The 19,323-nt window shown below is 41.6% G+C and overlaps 1 protein-coding gene across 1 annotated transcript in view; it reads right to left on the bottom strand.

Moving 5' to 3' along the window:
- The window catches only part of PCNX2 (pecanex 2), a 156,805-nt gene that overhangs the window by 81,669 nt on the left and 55,813 nt on the right, over positions 1-19,323 (bottom strand). Inside the window, exons 16-17 of the mRNA XM_054162261.1 lie at positions 4,793-4,902; positions 2,599-2,695 (exon numbers count right to left, since the gene is read on the bottom strand). Of these exons, the coding sequence (XP_054018236.1) occupies positions 2,599-2,695; positions 4,793-4,902 (207 nt within the window). The remainder of the gene's footprint in view (positions 1-2,598; positions 2,696-4,792; positions 4,903-19,323) is intronic.

A 19,323-nucleotide genomic window follows, 5' to 3' on the forward strand; every position in this document is an offset into this window, starting at 1 on the left:
TGTGCCACTGCTGGGGAGGTGTTAGAGAATTTGAGAGCAGAGCTGAGCCCAGGAAGAAGGGAGGTGTGGGGGAAAAGGTGCTTTTAAGACCAGGCTGTATTTCTCATTATGCTGCTCTGATTCAACTGTTAAATAGATGGTGGTTTTATTGTTTAAATATAGTTGTTGCTGGAACTTGAGTCTGTTCTTCACCCATGACTATAACTCATGAGTGATCCTTGTCTCAACCTTCAAGCCTTTTGTTGTATTTTCTCCTTCCTATCCCACTGAGGCAAATGGCTACGTGGTGCTTTGTTGCCAGATGGATGGGCCTAAACCATGAAAAAGTGACATGGTGAAGAGAACTGAAGTCCTATGTTTGGCTAGTCCCAAACGGCCCTCCTTGTGCTTCTGCATCTTTCACCCCGATGGCTCAAGGGCCCAAGTGCAGTTGAACCACACAGTAACTGTGTTAGTAGAAGACATCAAATCCCTGTCTATACTACTGACACAAAAACAGATTTGAGAGTGCAGCGTGACTCCATTTTGAAAATACAGCCAGGATCTCAGATGAGAGTTTGTTTATTGTTTTCAATACACTGAAGCCTTGCTCAAGGTTTCCCTCTGCACTGTGAAATGAAATGGGTTTCGTAGACAGCTGCACTAACTGCTTCAGTCCCTGGCAAGGCTCCATCTGCAGAACAGATGTGATTCAACTCTGTAGTGCACCAAGAAGGCCACTATTTGCAAAAGAAAGCACGATATAAACACAGGGGAATGCGAAGCTTTCCATTACATCTGCCATACAGTGCCCACACGCAAGAATGGACTGACGATGAACCACAGCAACAGTATTCTCAGAAATACCATAGCATATAGCAAAACTTTAGCATAAATGCTTTAATTTCCACTGTATTACTAACTGGACATTCATATAGCAGTGTGGTCTTTGTGACTCTGTTGCAAACAGTTTCGTTTACAAGAAACTAGCTCAGCACAACCAACAAGAAATGGACATAGCACTGAACCTGATGTGGCCCTTACTAGATAAAGCAGTTTAAAGTAACATTATACATACTGGAAAATAAAAACGCAAGAGCTTAGGAAAGAAAGTAGAAAATATTGGTAGTGCAGGATCAAGTCATGTGCCAATTGTAGGCTGTGTAATACCTTACAAAAACACCCAACGTGTGATTCGGGATGTATAGGAGAGATGCCTCCCTTTCGAGTGACATCTGGAGGCCAGGCCAGCTACTGCACTAGTAATCTGTACCACTAGGCATTAGGGACTCCCAGGCTTTGTCTAAGGGTCAAAAGTAGACAGTGTGTCTTCCAGGCACTCTCTGAACACTCCTTGCTTCTACAACCATTCAGGAATTTAGGAACAATTGCCTAGATTGCAGATGCTCAGATGCAGGCATTAGGGATGTGGTCAGGAGGGAGGGCTGACAGCCAGGAAACAGGATAGTTCCTAATGTAGTGATAGGATGAGGGGCAACGATTTGAAATTAGAGAAGAGTAGATTTACATTCTATGTTAGAAACAAGGTCTTTACTGGAACATTGCAACAGGGTGCCCAGGGAGGTAGTCGAGGCCCTGTCTCTGGAAATATTCAAGATCAGTCTTGACAAGTCTCTGAGCAACCTGATCTGGCAGAGGATTTCGCTGCTCACTGCAGGGGGGTTGAACTAGATGACCTTTGATGGGCCCTTACAACCCAAACCATTCTAAGATTCTATGATTCCCAGAAATGTCAAATACTCCTTACTGAACTTCTGGAAAGTTGCCTCTCTTCCCAGATGAAATCTTTATAAGATTAACATCTCCTGTGTAACAGTGAAGGGTCTTTTTATATAAAAGACACAAAGAAGATGGGCCGTGCTGGATAGTTAGGTTTTGGATATTAGGAAATAAGATGACAGAGACTTAGAGCTATGTGCCAAATGGTAGGAAAAAAAAATAGCCTGCCAAGAAAAGAAGAGACAATGAGATGACAATGCTTGGCATGAGGCATGTATGTCACTCTCCCACACCAGTCAAGTTTCACATGCTTCTTCCATCTCCAGGTGCCAAGTCTGGCTTGGCTAGGGTGGAGGACATATAGTCAAGAGTACTTCCTGTGAGACAAAAAGTCATTCCTGAAAACGGAGTCAATATGTAGCCCCAGAAGAAGAATGAGTTAAACATGAAATTCTGTGGACCAAATCCTGTCCCACTCCAATCTAGGCAGGGAGCTTGGCACAACTCCTCACCTTTTTGAACGCTTGTTGATTAATCCAGCCTACCTTATACACACCAGGTTGCCATGTTGTAACTCTATGCACAGAACCTGCATTAGCTCTCTGTGTACCAGGATGAGATGCCCTATTTCCCAAGCTCCAAGAGTGCATTTCCCATCAACAAAGGAATTAATGTTGCCAAATACTTCAGAAAGGAAAACTAAAATATCCCCTTTATCCCTTCCAGCCTCACTGGAAAGAAGACCCAGCAGAACAACTCTCAGTTTCCATCTGTGGATTGAAAGGAAGAGGAGATACAGCCTCCCATTTTCTGTGCTTAAAAGGTTCCTCAGTGAAGAAAATGGATGGGAGAGAAAGTAATGAAAGAGAAAGGTCTTACCACTGATTCTCTCATCTTTTCTGGAAGTGGATCTGTTGATGAATCTTCAAATTGCTGACGTAGATAGTGAGGGACATATTTGCATTGAATAAGGGACCTGTTGAAAATAAATCCTAGTTAGGATACTTCCAAACATAGACATGAATATCCCTAGGGTAAAGAGGAGAAGTAACAGTCTCAGATTTCCTTCTTCATGTATGTATTAGCTATCTTATCTCTGTATAGCTGGAGACTGACATAAAACTCTACCTGTGATCAAGGTAGAACTTCACCAAAATGTTAAGGAGTCTCAGCAATACAATCGATGTGACCAGGTCATTTAGAAGAATGAGCGGAGAGGATACTGTTGCATTCATACATTTGTTTTATGCTTCAGCCAAGCTGAAACCAATATGCAAGCTGTTTAGATCCACATTGTGAAGTCCAAACAAGCATTTCTGTATATATTTTGTATTAGTCCTTGATTCAAGATTTATGTGCTACCTCCTCTTCCATCTTGAAGTTTATGCCACAGACCATCACTTAATACGGTTGCCAATCTCCTTAACTTCCTTTAATTGACTTCAGAGCTGTTTTAAAACAAGAATAATCCTAAACCTCTTTAAGGATTAAACATTTTGAATATGATTGCACAATGAACATTTGATGTTGTTGCACATATATTATTAATCTTCAGATATTTAACAACCATTTCAGCTGCTGAAGATTTGATTAAGAATGTTATTAAATATATAACTAGATTTAAAAGTTAAAATTGATTTAATGGTTTAAGACTACTTTGAAACAGAAGTTTCTGTTTTATTAGAGAAGTCAATGAACTGGTGTGTCCTTCCTGGGGAGTGGTAGAAAAGAATTACATTTCAATTACTCAGAAATTGTTAGAGCTCACAATTCCATGCTGATTTGCAATTCACCTGAGCATATTTACCTTCAAGGCTAAACAAATCTCCCACACAGCTTCACTTCCTACCAAATCTGAGTTCTATACTGTAACAGTCAATGAACTACACACCGCCTGATCGAGGTCTAATTGACATCTGTCCCAGACACAGTAGCTTTGGGCAGTTCTTGTTGCTTTGCCACATCAGAACTTAGAAATGTACAAAGAAAAGATTCCTTGAATCTTATGGATGGCAAAGAAGGAATTTCTCAACTCTTCAGTATGATTTACAGGGATGTTGATTTTCTACTAATGCCCTATTATCCTTTTCTTCCTCAGTAGAATTCTCCTTTTCCCAAGTTTCTCTCCTCAAATATAAACCTAGATGGCCTAAAAAACCTGCCTGCCCCTTCTCTCTCCTGCATTACAGAATTGTGCGTCTAAACCCTCTGACTTACACGTCTACTACAATCTTTTATATACACTAAAGAGCTTTTTGTCAAGACACACAACACACCCCATGAATCAAATGTGAGAACCCATGGGTTTCCTCACAGGCCCTCTGCCACTGTTTTGGGGTATGACTGAGCTATTTGAGGCAGAATCTCAGATGGCATGGTGGTACTGGCTGCCTTGCTTAATGCCACAGACCTTTACACAGCTGCCCAGCTGCTTGTAGACCATCACAGACCCCATGACAGCCATATAGTACAGCTCCCACACAGGAAAACTCCAATCTGCTACGCTTGAGCTATAAATCTGTGGACCTCTCTTGTGTCACCCCAACTTGCACATCAATGTAAATATACCTTGTTTGCAATGTTAGTTCTTAACCCACATTACCTTTCCTCAGCTAGCTCTTAACAGACTGTGCCAGAAAAGAAAATGAAGTTAATCTCAGAGAGACACAGCCTGTTGACAGTGACCCTCAGCAAGAGCTGAAATAGAGCCATCTTCCCAGCGCATCAAACGTCCTTTCTCCTTGCCACACTGCTACACAATGCACAATCTGCAACTTCAGTACCCTGAGCACCCCCTCAACTAAATCACTGTCCTCCAGCATGGCACAATTTCCCAGAGGGTGAAATCTGCTTCAAAGAATTTTGATAATGCTGTTTCAAGAGCACCAGCCTTCCTGGTAATCTAGCTACAGCACTTCATTTGTTTACAGGACCAACTGGGCAGACATGGTGAGGAATTTCCATCTTGCCATAGTACTTATGGGAGGCAAGCCCTATGGTTCTGAAATCCAGGCATCACTCTGGTTGTGTGCTGTACAGAGTAATAAATAAATAACATTTGCAGGCAACTTACATCAGTACAGATGGGTCACTGCTTTGTCTGCTGAGGTGATAAGAAAGTGCAACTAGCAGACCACAGAAAGCAGAGAACAGAGCTGGAATGTGTTGTGCATCCCAGGGCTCCTGAACATACAGACAGAAAGCAAAGTATTTGTAAGCCAGGAATGCAGAACTTTAAGTTAAAAAAATAAATTAAGTAGGTTAAGTCATACATGCAGTCTTAAATGTACAGCATATACATTTGTTCACCGTCTACTATGGACTGAAAATCTTTTCACATCTAAGTCTATCATTATGAAAAAAATTGTGATTAGAGGCATGTTTTGTGAGCACATTATGTAATTCCTCTATAATCCGCAATTAGTTAGGAAACCACATGAAAGGCAGAGATTCTTTCCTCTTTCATGAAACACTAGAGGCAAATTCTCATTAAAATGAGATGTGAGTGAAATGAACTGCACTCTATTTGTCTAAACTCTAAATTGATCTGTAGTTATTTGACCTATGGTCAGAATGCATGCAACAAATGTCAATGTCATTTGAATCTGGCAGTGAGGTACAGTTCTGGCACCTACTCTAAAATACTGCTGCTCTGTACATTACATTTAGGCCTTACATCTTCTGTCTGAAAAAAATCACAATTTGTACAGGACCAATACTTTCACAGAATGAAGTAGGTTTGTTTGTCTTATTTTGCCCAGTGATTTCATAGCAAAGCTGAATCACATAAAGAAACATTCCATTTCTTTCAGGTGCAATGAATATCTGAGTAAGGCTGTCCTAAAGGGTCAAACACCAGAACATGCCCTAGCCCAGACCTGTGCTAAGCACCTGTGAATGTGCTAACTTGGTCAGTTCCTGGGGTCCAGATGGTCAAGGCAAATGTGTAGCACATGTAACTAACCTTGCAAGCACCCATGAGTGTGCAAACCTGGACACTTCCTGCGGTCCAGATAAACATGTAGCATGTGTAATTAACTTTGTGACACAGCTTTGAACTGTGTGTGCCCCTGGCCATGTTTGGATATGCCCCATTCTACTCTCTTTTACCAAAAGGCGTTAATTGTCTTGGGACAGTATTTAACTCAGCTGAGAAGTTAGGCAACTTGCCTTGTTCTCACCTAGACAGCAACATGAGCCACAGGCTGCCGGATTAGCAGCTGAAGGGCCTGCCCTAGCAGACCAACTGTGCCTGGGCTTTGTTCTTACAACAAAAGAGACAAGAGCCAAAAGCTGCCAGAATAGCAGCTGAAGACCTTGTCCTAACAAGGCAACAACTACACCCAGGCCTTGTACCTGGAACAAGGCGGAAAGGGTTAAAGCTCCAAGAGAACTGAATCCCAGAAGAACCACAGAAAGGCTACAGCCCAGCAATGGAGCACACGAGAGAGAGAGACCCCCTAGCCCTCGCCGAGCCAAGGGCAACTCGAATTGTAGTAACAGCATCTGGGAAGATACCGGACAGAGGAGCAAGGGGTAAGTGCCCGGCTATCTGCCACAGAATTGCAGTCGTGGGAAACCGCAGATCACAGAACCTTTACTTCAAATTTAAATCACTGTATTGGAAATTCTGAGATCTGTGCTTAAATTGCTTAACTGTCTTTATACAGGGAATGCATCACTCACAACCAAATAATAGAACCTGTAAATATACTGTGTAAATAAGTTACAGCAGTGTTTGAAGATACCACCGCCCAGGATATGAAATAGTAAAATATACAAAAATATACATTTTATTACAAAGGCAAACCAATTTTCTTTTAAGGGACAAACATTCGACTCACTGCAACATGAGGTTTCTTTGGAATTGAACTCTGAAATTTCCATTGTATTAAGAATAGTATCACAGAAGTAAAATTCTAATTCCAAGAATCATCTTTCCCTTATTCTAATACTGAACATCACAAAGATGAGAGAAGTGTCTACTTCAAACATTTCTACTCAGAAGAGTCATTAAAAACAGAAGACAGAATTACACAGTATTAGCAAAAGAATCCAACAGCATTTCTTTGACAAGGTAAACTTTGCAATCCAATTCCACTCTCGATTTCACTGTTCCCAGTTTTGGGGCCAAATACGATTTGGGTTGCCTTTTCCCATACTTAGTCTCAGGTCAGAAATTTGTATTTTTGAGAACACTGCAGAAAAACAAACTGAAGTCACAATGTTCTGAAAAGTATCTTGCATTTCCAAGACCATGCAACTGTGTATAGATCCACCCAGCAGCCCCTAGTGTGTGACTGCTCCTTTGCACTGCAACTTATTTCAAAAGCAAAATACTGCAAAGAGCCCAGCAACATACCTGGTATTGAAATGTATCAGTAACCAGTCTGAGAAATCATTCTGCCCTCTTTCTACTGTAAAACTACACATAGCTGATTCCCCATATTAATATCTAAGGAACTTTTTGCTTCCCTCTTTTCTGTATACTACACACAGCTTCTGCCTTTGTCTGTCCTGTGCTCTAATTCCAAAGCGCCATTGACCCCTGAGAGCTCAGCCATCAGGGAGCCAGAAAAGCAGGAGGGACAGGCATCAACATTTGCTATGTGCCTAGAGAGCAGGATTTTCCAGAATAATGCCACACTATGTTGCACAAAAGATGAGAATAAACAAAGGTGTCATTTCTCTGACATCGTGAGTGATACACGTTACTCTACTTTGTCATTTTCCTCCCCAACCAATGAACACTGTTAGAGCTTTAAAATAAAAAGATTTTTTTTTAAAAGCAATATAGCTGATAATTGAACAATAAAAAGATTTTTAAAACCCACAACAAAACAATATAGCTGACAACTGGACAACGATTCTTCTTAGTGGGGAGACAGGAATGACAGGTTTTAGCCTTGGAAGCTGGTATTATCCGTCATACTAGACAGGGAGTTTGACTTCCTACTTTACCTCATTTGGTTGAGGTGACACGTAGTGCTTTCACACACAGTTTTGGTTTTGGTGCAGAAACTCACGTAGTCATTTTTAAAACAAGAGAAACAGACATACAGGGCTAAGGATGAAAGTGATGAGTTACAGACCCAGTGGTCAGGGTGGTATTCCATTCTGACCACAGAATCACATAATCCCAAAACTATCCACTAAAAGGGAAGATAAAGGTGTCTTTGAACTTATGAGCTGGTAGAGGTCTGGATGCAAATGTATGTTTTATAAGTGACAACAGTAGTTTTCTGTCCTGCTTCTCTTTATTTTTTAAAACAAACCAAACCCAAAAAAACTCCCACATACTATACCTATCTTTCAAAAAACGCTCAAATAAATCATACATCCTTCTCCAGAGACAGACAGTGCTCTGAACAGAGAAGCATTTGTGCTAAGCAGAAATTCTTGTTACTTTTTTATTTTCCCCTCAGAGTATTCCTCTCAACTCAAAGACTTTGCAGATTAGTGCAGCATTAGCATCACTGGAGGCAAAGGTGTTTGCATAGTGTCTGGCTAAAATTCAAATATAGAGGCAAACTCCAGTTGCTTTTCAAGAAGCACACAACTTCTTATTTACCACTCAGTTTCATCATTATTCATAGATTCATAAAACAGCTTGGGTTGGATAGGACCTTTAAAAATAATCTAGTCCAACTCTCTTCAGTTCAACCAATCTTTCTTTGGTCTTTTTCCTTGCCTTCACTCTGCATCTCCAGCATGGATTTTTGCCATTGCTCTTATAAAACAATATGCAAGACAGCTGTTTATGGTTAGCCATTCCATGTGTGCAATGCTACACTGGAAGAAATGCTGTCATCCTATTTCTAAACATATGAACTACTTTCTTAATGAAATTGTAAAAGGGAATCCTCCCCACTCCCAAAGGTATGAGAAAATCACAACATCAACTTGTTCTCTACAAGGTTAACTGTAATGTAGTTACATTACAATGGATACACATTTTCAGTGAGCACTAACAACAGGAGAATGTGAATTATTCATGACCCTCTTGTTACACTGACTAGAAACAAATTCTAGGGATAGAAGCCCACCAGCCTTATTCTCCCATCATCAATGCAAGACAAAACATTACCATTCATCCCAGAAGAATTTCAAAAACTTGACAAGTGATAAGCTATGAGAATAGATATCACTGCCCATTCTGAGCAATCATGTCTGTTTCTCTGCATTCCCAGCTGCTGTATGCAAATGTATTTTCATTGCCAGAATTTAAAATCCATGAGGACGGGACTGATCCAGAGATATGCATGGGTGCACACACCATCTTATACAATAAAGACCAGTCTGTTACTAGAATTCTTCTTCTGGAGAGTTAAGATGAGCAACAACTTCTGGCATGGGGCATGGATGCCCATTTTTCACATAATGGTGAATTTATCCTAACCAAGAAGAGCAGATTTCTACATTTTTATACAGTGAAATATTTCTGTAGGAGTAACCTGGGATTGTTCAGTCTGGAGAAGACTCTTGAGGAGTCCTTACTGTGGCCTTCCAGTATCTGAAGGGGGCTTACAAGAAAGCTGGTGAGGGACTTTTTAGGATGCCAGGTAGTGATAGAACTGGGAGGAATGGAGCAAAACTCGTAGTGGGCAGATTGAGATTGGATGCCAGGAAAAAGTTCTTCACCATGAAGGTGGTGAGATACTGGAATAGGTTGCCCAGGAAGATGGTGGAGGCCCCATCCCTGGAGGTTTTGAAGGCCAGGCTGGATGTGGCTTTGAGCAACCTGATCTAGTCTGAGGTGTCCCTGCCCATTGCAGGGGGGGTGGAATTGGGTGACCTTTGAGGTCTCCTCCAACCCGGACAATTCTGTGATTTTGTGAATGGTTTGGGTTGGAAGGGACCTTAAAGATTATCTAGTTCCAATGCCCCTGCCCCATATGGTACATCTTCTACTAGACCAGGTTGATCAAAGCCTCATCCAGCCTGGCCTTGAACACCTACAGGATGGGGGTATCCACAACCTCTCCAGGCAACCTATTCCAGATTCTGCAGGTACAATTAACTTACAGTCCAGCTATAAAAGAAAAAGTAATTACACACCAAAAATGAAGAGTGTAAGTATTGAAGTTCTATCTAAAGTATGAGTCTTGATGTAGCTGCAAACATTGCTCACTGAAATGCACTATATCTGACAATTCTGTCCAAAATTAACAGTCTTAACAGCTCTTCCTTAAACCTCAAGAGTTTCTAAATTGGGAAGTATATAAGACTGATGAGTACTGTCTTCAAAACCTCCAACAGGGCTGAAGTACTTTATGTTGTAGAAACAAAGTAATCTAATAATCCTATACTTGTATTTTCAGTCACTTACACATCTGGGAACTCTGTCTATACATGTGGGCCCACTCAGTGCTGTGTAGAAATTTATTTGGGCAGGCTTAACAGATCAAGGGAGATGTATGCTTGCAATTCCTTCCCATTATAAAACCGTAAGACAAATATTTCAACATTATGACTGCACACATGAAGCCTGCATCATTGAGAACAAGAATCAAGAAGCATTGTTATTTTGATTAATGAGCTTGAAACTCATTAAACCACAAACCAAATTGTATCAGTGTGAGCTGAGAATGGTTTAAAATACTCTCAGGATTTTTAGTAACTGTCCATTAAATTGATAAATAACAGAAAACACTTTCTTCAGGTACAAGGTTACAGAAACTATGTAACTTTCATTAAAAATATATATATACACACTTACACAGAGCTAGAAGGAGGCTGCTGTGCCACATATGAACACAGTCACATCAGTTCATTTTTTCTGACCTAAGTCCAAAACATGATTCTTTTTTTAAGGCTCATTACAATAAAGCACAAACCAGGTGGAACACGAGATAGAATTCAACACATCAGGGTGTCTCCAACCTGATGGATATATACCTGAAAATAAAAAACATGTCCTCCAAGAAAAAGAGATAACCCTTTCTTATATTACACCTAAGGAAGATATTAGAGCCATGAACTTCTGTTCAAGATTACAGAACTGAAGTTGAAATCAGAAATAAAGCCAGGACAAAATGAATGCAGATAATATTAAACTAAACTCAGCTAACCAATAGCTTCAAAAAAGTAGTACAAAACTAGTACAAAAAAGTAGAACATTGCTATAAGATAGAACAATGCAAGCAATGACCAAAAGAGGTAATAAAACTCTGTTTAGGATTTAAAGTTTCTATTAAACAAAACTAAATGTAAGTTGAGAACCTGGAGAGAACTGGAATAATGAGTGATAATATCATTAAACAGAGGCCTGGGAGATAAGAAAATATCACAGAATCACAAAATCACAGAAATGTTAAGGTTGGAAAAGACCCTCAGGATCACCAAGTCCAACTGATAACCCTATTCTACAAAGTTCACCCCTAAACCGTATCCCCAAGCACCACATCCAAACAACCTTTAAACACACTCAGGGTTGGTGAATCAACCACCTCCCTGGGCAGCACATTCCAATGCCTGACCACTCTTTCTGTGAAAAATTTTTCCTAATGTCCAGGCTATACCCACCCTGTCACATCTTGAGGCCATTCCCTCTTGTTCTATCACTAATTACCTGAGAGAAGAGACCAGCACCAGCCTCTCTACACTGTCCCTTCAAGGCAGTTGTAGAGAGTGATGAGGTCTCCCCTCAGCCTCCTCTTTTCCAAACTGAACAGCCCCAGCTCCCTCACTCACTCTTGATAAGATGTATTCTCGAGGCCCTTCCCCAGCTTTGTTGTCCTCCTCTGCCCTCACTCCAGCACCTCCACATCTCTCCTGTACTACGAGATTCTGCTTCATCATCAGAGGGACAAACTGCTGTTCACCAGCTGTGTCAGACAGCCACATGAAAACCTACCCCACCCACAAGACGCTCCTGTGACTGACAACAGTTATGGGTCCATCAGTCCTCAAGGCCTCAAGCACAGATAGAGATCTGGGATTCCGGGCCTTCCTTTTGTTTTGGGGTTCTCTGGAGAAATTAGCTGTTATAACTTTAGATTAAATACTCTGTATTTCAGACTGTGAACAGTTCTTTTTTAATGTGACAGGTTTAAACAAAAAGAAATCAGGTCAGTCCATCAGTAGTGCCATTGGAGAAGGCCCTGACAAACTGCAGCCCCACAGTTCCTCAACACAAACACCAAGCAAGGGCACTCTGAGGAGAGTAGCTGATCACTTGGCCACAGCAGGTGGGAATTCTTTGCTTCTTAGTGACCCCTAAATGCCATATCCCTTTTCCTCCTCCAAGTGTCCAAGTCACACTACTCAAACAGATCTCCTCATCACACAGTAAGCTTGTGCCTGGTCTTTTAATACATTGGCCCTTAATTTAGTTGTGTAGAACTCCATGTTTGATTATGTAATACCCTACGTCCCCCAGGTGAGCAGTACACAGCTACTCCCCAAAACACAGCACATGCTTCTGATCGAGCCCTGTGGTGGGACATGTAAACAGCCTATCGTAAGATTCACACAGTATCACTGTTAGCACAAGACTAGAGATCTGTCCATTCTCTAGATTAGGTCAGTTGTATGAGGTTTAACAAGGCAAAGTGCTGGGTGCTGCACTTCAGTCACAACACTACCATGCAATGCTCCAGGCTTGGGGAGCTGTGGCTGGAAAGCTGTTTGGCAAAAAGGGCCTGGGGGTAATGGTTGACAGCCATCTGAACACAAGCCAGCTGACTGAACAAGCCAGCTGTGCATCTGAGAGCATCCTAGCCTTTATCAGGAAGAGTTTAACCAGCAGGACCAGGGTCCTTGGGCTTGCTGAATTTTGTCTGCAGATCACAGGATGAACAATTGAGAGTCCTGTATAACACTTTTCCTGAGGCAATTTATCTGAACAAAAATCAATTACAATTATTAAGTTAAACTAATGATATGTCTATACAACAGCTGCTTTTCCATAAAGATTCTCAGTTGGCTTTGTACAACAGAATTCAACAGAAAAAACAGTCTGGACAAGCCACAAGATTTCTGCACAGGCCTATTTGTCTCAATTCTCAGAGCTTGTATCACATATTGCAAGTTATCTTGAGTACTTACACTGTTTTGTGGACACAGGCCCAAACAATTGTTCAGTTCTTACCTTAATTTTTCTAAGATTGGGGTCTAGAACAAAGAATTAATTGCTATCAATTTGTTATTCTAAAATAATTTCACAATTCTCCTGCAACTAAATCAAGCTGTTGTACATATATATAGCTATAGTTTCTGTTCCAAAACTGAACAAGAAATATTCACTTAAGAACACAAATCTGTTATAAAATGAACACTGTTTAATAAAAAAGAAAATTACATGGTAAATTAATTATTCTAATTAACTTTTCCAGAAATAATACCTTTCCTTTTGGAATAATTAAGGGAAATGAGGCTAGACTATTTCATCATACAAGACAATAATTAGAACACAAAGATCACAAGGAGTGTTGTCCCCCAGGGTTCAGTACTGGGGCCTATCCTCTTTAATATCTTTATCAATATTCTGGATGAGGGGGTTGAGTGCACTCTCAGCAAATACACAGATGACACCAAGCTGTGTGGCCATATTGATCTGCTAGAGGGTAGGGAGGATTTGCAGCAGGACTGGACGCATTAGACTGATGGGTCAAGGCTTACTGTATGAACAAGGCGAAGAGCCAGGTCCTCCACTTTGGTCACAACAACCTCATGATAAGCTACAGACTTGGGGATGTGTGGTTGGAAAGCTGTGACTCTGAGAGGGACCTGCAAGTTCTGGTTGACAGTAGATTAAATTTGAGTCAGCAGCATGCACAGGTGGCAAGAAAGCCAGTGACATTCTGGCTTGTATTGGAAACATGGTGGCCAATAGCAACAGGAAGGTGATTGTCCCCCTGTACTCAGCACTGGTAATGTCACACCTTGAGTGCTGTGTTCATTTCTGGGCCCCTCACTACAAGAAGGACATTGAGGTTCTAAGTGCATCCAGAGAAGGGCAATGAAGCTGATGAAGGGCCCGGAGCACAAGACCTATGAGGAGTGTCTGAAGGAGCTGGGGTTGTCCAATCTAGAAGAGAAGAGTCTGAGGAGAAACCTCATTGCTCATTACAACTACCTGAAGAGAGGCTGGAGCGAGGAGGGGGTCAGCCTCTTCTCCCTGGTGTGAAGTGACAGGATTAGAGGAAATGGTTTCAAGCTGTGCCAGGGAAGGTTCAGGCTGGATGCTAGGAAATAATTCTTCAGAGAGAGGGTTATCAGACATTGCAATGGTCTGCTCAGGGCAGTGGTGGAGTCACCATCACTGGAGGTGTTTAAACAGCATGTGGACCTGGTGCTTACGGACATAGTTTAGGACTGACCCGAAACTGGGTTGAAGGTTGGACTGGATGATCTTTGAGGTATCTTCCAACTGGATGTTTTCTGTGATTCTGAGAGGCTCAAGCCTCATACCACTGGAACAGGTCTTCAGCCTGGGCGTTTGATGTGTGCAATTGTTCACCAGTAAAAAGCACACAATCACTTAGATCCATTGTCCTCTGCAATTTATTTCAGGAAATAGAATTCTGCTACTTACACCTGCTGAGCTACCAGATGTTCTGTCTTCGTTTTAAGGAGTGAGATAGATGCTCTTTACCCCTTCCCAAAGGAATAAAGAAAATGCTCCACATTGGATTGGAAAGAATTATTAGTTTAAATGGAAGTACTATTTATAACTACATACAACAGTACAAATGCATACAAAATACATAAAGCTTCATAGTCCACTTCGAATATGGTTCTCCGAAAAACCTCCTAATGCCAAAGCTTTCCATAACCTCCCTCTAAAACAGGCCAAAAACCCAGGCCTCAGCTGCCCCCACCCCACCCCAAACCTGAGTGATGCAGCTTAAATTCAGTATCCAGTATCCAGACCTCAGCCAGGCCACTCAAGGCCCCACTCCCCTGCATAGCAAAGATAAGGGAGACTGTGTCAGGAATACTATAAATACTGAAAATTTTGCTCTGTTGATTTTGTCAAACTGAATAAAAGTGAAAGAGGAAAAAAAAAAAACCATCTGTAAAGTCCAAGTGTGGAAGGGATGCCTTTTCTATAAAATAAAACCATGTATTCACCACTCTTGTGCAGCCATCTCAATGAAACAGACTATAGCATTTGCTTACTTTTGAGTTCAGTGGCACTTGTCTTGTACACCAAAAATCCAAACCCTCATTTGGCCACAGGATCACAGGATTTTAAGGGTTGGAAGGGACCTCTGGAGATCATTGAGTCCTACCCCACTGCCAAAGCAGTACCATAAAAATCTAGTGCAGGTCACACAGGAACACATCCAGATGGGTCTTGAAAGTCTCCAGAGAAGGAGACTCCACAACCTCTCTGTAAGCCTGTTCCAGTAATCTGTGACCCTTACAGTAAAGAAGTTCTTCCTCACGTTGCGGTGGAACCTCCTATGCTGTAGTTTACATCCACTGCTCCTTGTTCTATCACAGGGCACAAGTAAGAAGAGGCTGTCCCTTCTTTCCTGACACCTAGCCCTCCTATATTTATAAACATTTATTAGATCCTCTTATACTTTTAGGCTGATGCTTTAGCCTAGTATCTTAATTATAAACAAGAATAGGAAAATCCCAAAGACTTTGAGGAGGAAAATAGTCAAAGGTAAATAAAGTTTGTCATTGGATACAGAAAGATAACAACTGATCAGCTTACATCATTCCATTTGTTTGCTGACTATGATAAAGTTTGCTGCACAAACTATCCTTCTGTCCTTTTTGCTTCTTCTCTTTTGCAGCTTGCATGGCTTGCTCCCTTGTCTCTTTCCTGACCTTCTGCTGGCTCAATATTGTTTCTGTGAGGTAACAGGAAGGGAAGAAGGGGAGGAGGCTGCAAGGGTCCCCTTGGGCTGTACAGGGGCTGATTTTGTACAAGGGGATCCTTGTATTTGTGTTTTTCTGAATTGTAAATATATGTAAATATATTTTATACACATTCATTGTATTTTGCACTTCCAGATTTAAGTTTACCTTTTGTAAATATAACTTTTGTTTTGCTTTCTGAGTTCTGAGTTTGTTGGGAGTTTTTTGGTAGTTCACTCTGAGGGTAAATTCCAATTAGTTGGGGAGTAATTTCAACCCTCCACAGATCCCCTCTCAGTCTTCTCTTCTCCAGATGAAAAAGCTCTAGGTCTCTCAGCCTTTCCTCATAAGGCAGTCCCTTAATCATCCTTGTAGCCCTCTGTTGGACTCTCTCGATTGGATCCCTGTCCCTCTTGAACTGGGGAACCAAGAACTGGATGCAATATTCTAGGTAGGGCCTCACTAGGGCAGAGTAGAGGACACACTCTTCTTAATGCACCCCAGTTTACCTCTTGGCCACAAGGGCACATTGCTGTCCCATGGATAACTTGTTATCCACCAGGACTCCCCTGTCCTTGTTCACAGGGCTGCTCTCCAGCAGATCACCTCCTAACCTGTACTGGTGCAGTCTCTTATTCCTTCCCAGATGCAGCACTCTGCACTTACCCTTGTTGAACCTCATTCCTCTCTGCCCAGCTCTCCAGTCTGTCCAAGTCTCACTGAATGGCTGCACAGCCTTCAGGTGTATCAGCCGAGCCTCCCAGTTTGGTATCATCAGCAAACTTCATGAGCAGACACTCTCTGTCCCCTCATCAATGTCATTGATGAAGATGTTGACCATGACCAGACCCAGCACTAATCCCTGGGGTACTCCACTAGTTACAATGGCACCACTGACCACCATTCTTTGCATTCTTGTGTAACCAGTTCCTAATTCATCTCACTGTCTGTTCTTCTATCCCACACTTCTTGTGCTTGCTCACAAGGATGTTACAGAATCATAGAATCAATAAGGTTGGAAGAGACCTCAAATATCATCAAGTCCAACCTGTCACCCAAGACCTCATGACTACTAAACCATAGCATCAAGTGCCATGTCCAATGACACGTTCATTGACTAGTGCAGAGTCTTCCCTCCTCCAGTCTTCTTCTCCTTCATCCAGAGTTGGGAATTCATTGGGGAGTTCAATTTTAGCAGTAAAGACTGAAGCAAAGAAGGCATTCAGCAACTCTGTCTTCTCTGCATCCTCAATTATCAGGGCCTCATTCAGCAGTGGGCCCACACCTTCCCTATTCTACCTTTTCCTACTGATATGTTTGAAGAAGTCCTTCTTGTTCTCTTTAACTTCCTTTGCCTGTTTTAGTTCCAAGAGGGCTTTGGCCTTCCTTGTTGCCTTCCTACATGCCCTGGCAACTACTCTGTAGTTCTCCCAAGTGACAAGTCCCTTCTTCCATAAACTGTAAGTTTCTTTCTTCCATCAGATTTCCTTCAGAAGCTCCTTGCTCATCCATGCAGGTCTCCTGGCATGCCTACCCAAGTTTTTACTCATGGGAACACACCTGTCTTGGGCTTGGAGGAAACAACTTTCTTGGGCTCCTTTACCCTCCAGAGTCTTAGCCCATGGGATTCCTGCAAGTATATCTCTGAAGAGTACAAAGTTAGCCCTGTGGAAGTCCAGGGCTGTAATCCTACTTATAGCCCTGCTTCTACCCATATAATACTAAACTCCACCATGTCATTATCCCTGTCTTCAAGGCTATTCCCAACCTTAATGTCCCTAACCAGTCCTTCTCTGTCAGTTAACATATGGTCCAGCAGTGCACCCCTCCTCTACTTCCTGCATCAAGAAATTATCACTGACACACTGCAAGAGCCTTTTGGGCTGGCTGTGTGGGTTTGCCAGCAAATATCAGGGTGATTGAAGACTGAGATTATAAACTGAAGCAACTGGAACCATTTAAATTAACCTCCTCAGAAGTGCCTTCACAAGAACAGTGCCATAAAAATTCAAAGTAACTGTAATTTCTGTGTGAACATAGAGGCTGCATTTAATATTGCTAATTTACAGCAGGTATCTTGTTTATCTTTCACAGCACTCTACATCTTCAGGGTAGCATTAAAAGCATATTTCTAAGCAGTTTGAAGTCTAATCCATGAAGAGATTGCTTATCTACAAAACCACCTGCATGGTGTAATTTAAAGTGTTATGCTGAGAAAGGAGTCTATAGAATATTTCAGGAGGCTCTTCTTTCACACTGCTTACAAAACTATTTTTTAAGTATCCATCACACAATTCCTCTACTGTCAACTACTGAATCACCCTCTGTAAACCTTGTGGGGGGTGGAATAACTATAATTTCCCCAGGTATTTGCCTTTTGGAACAGTGGTTTAACTTAATTCCTTCCTTCCACATAGCTTTTTCCATTTTTCTCATTTTTTCTATCCCACCACTATAGACTTTTCTCACTCTGTTCATCCTTACAAAGACTCACACTCTGATTCTGCTGAATCATTCATAGAGCAGGGAAGCAGCAGCAGGAACACCAGCTGCTTTAGGAAATTGCAGTTCAGCTTTCCAGCATCACACAGCTGGGTCAGGACAAACCAGTATAACTGATATACTAGGTGAGCCTGGCACCAGGAGATTCCCTGAGAGTACATCAAATGTTCAAAGATATTTAAAGTGCTTTAACACAGCACTGCTCAGCAACTCAGTTGTCATAATTTATTGTGTACAAACTCAATGTAACCAGTGGCAAAACGGTGGCTTAAGACATTTTACCCTGATATTGGGAGTGGTTAAAAATACATGCACAGCCAGCTCTGATCATCTGTGGGAGGCATTATAATTGGCCTTTTTTTGATTCAAGGCTCCTACACAAAAATCTAAAATGGAAAAATGTTAAAAGCTGTTATAGAAATGCTTATGTTCCTTAAACACCTGATCATCCCTCATATCTGTGTAAACTGCCAGCCTGGATGTTGACATGATATATCCTTGGCTGCTAAAGAACCTCATAGTGGGATCTCTGCGCATGCACCACCATGTGTAGCACCATCAAGCATCCTTTCATGTATGCCCACAAGATGTCAAGAGCAGCTTATAAATCACTGCACATCCTGCTACAGCCCTGCATGGGTACTGACAGCATCTAGCCTGTAATGAAACACTGTCAAAAGACTGTCCCTTAAAGGATATGTTTTATCACAAATCAAAGATTAAATTCTCGCCTTAAAGTGGTCATTGGGAATTTTGCAGCAGACTTGAAGGCAGAAAAGAATCGTTGCTATTTTTTAAACAAAACAAAAAATGCAGCAGACATATACATTAACTGAAAAAAAAATTGCTTTAGATAGAATATGACTTAAAAGGCAGCATCTGCCAAAAACACCCTGACATCGGACATCACTGGGAAGGGTACCAAGAACAAAGAAGCCAATTTGCCAGCGTATAGAGCTGTGGCACACCCTCATTCTGAGCACCATATGCAACTTCAACTCGTTCTCCATAGCTGAAGGCCACATCAGAGCACGAGAAGGTAGAGAGTAGGGTAACTAATTTAGCTACTCTTGTTCCCCCCCCAGCCTTCAGAAATACAGACCTTTCTGGAAATTTTTATTAAGTTCCGCCTGTCTTATATGGGTCATTAGGAGTTGCAGCTTCTTAAAGCAAGGCTGCTGTTAGTCTCTGTAGGGGAAATTCAGCATATCATTTCAGACTGACATATATGGGAGACAAACAGCTACAGGCATTAGACACCTGTTTACTTCAGTATTTCCACCA

This window comes from Dryobates pubescens, chromosome 6 (genome assembly GCF_014839835.1).
Source record: "Dryobates pubescens isolate bDryPub1 chromosome 6, bDryPub1.pri, whole genome shotgun sequence".
NCBI lineage: Eukaryota > Metazoa > Chordata > Aves > Piciformes > Picidae > Dryobates > Dryobates pubescens.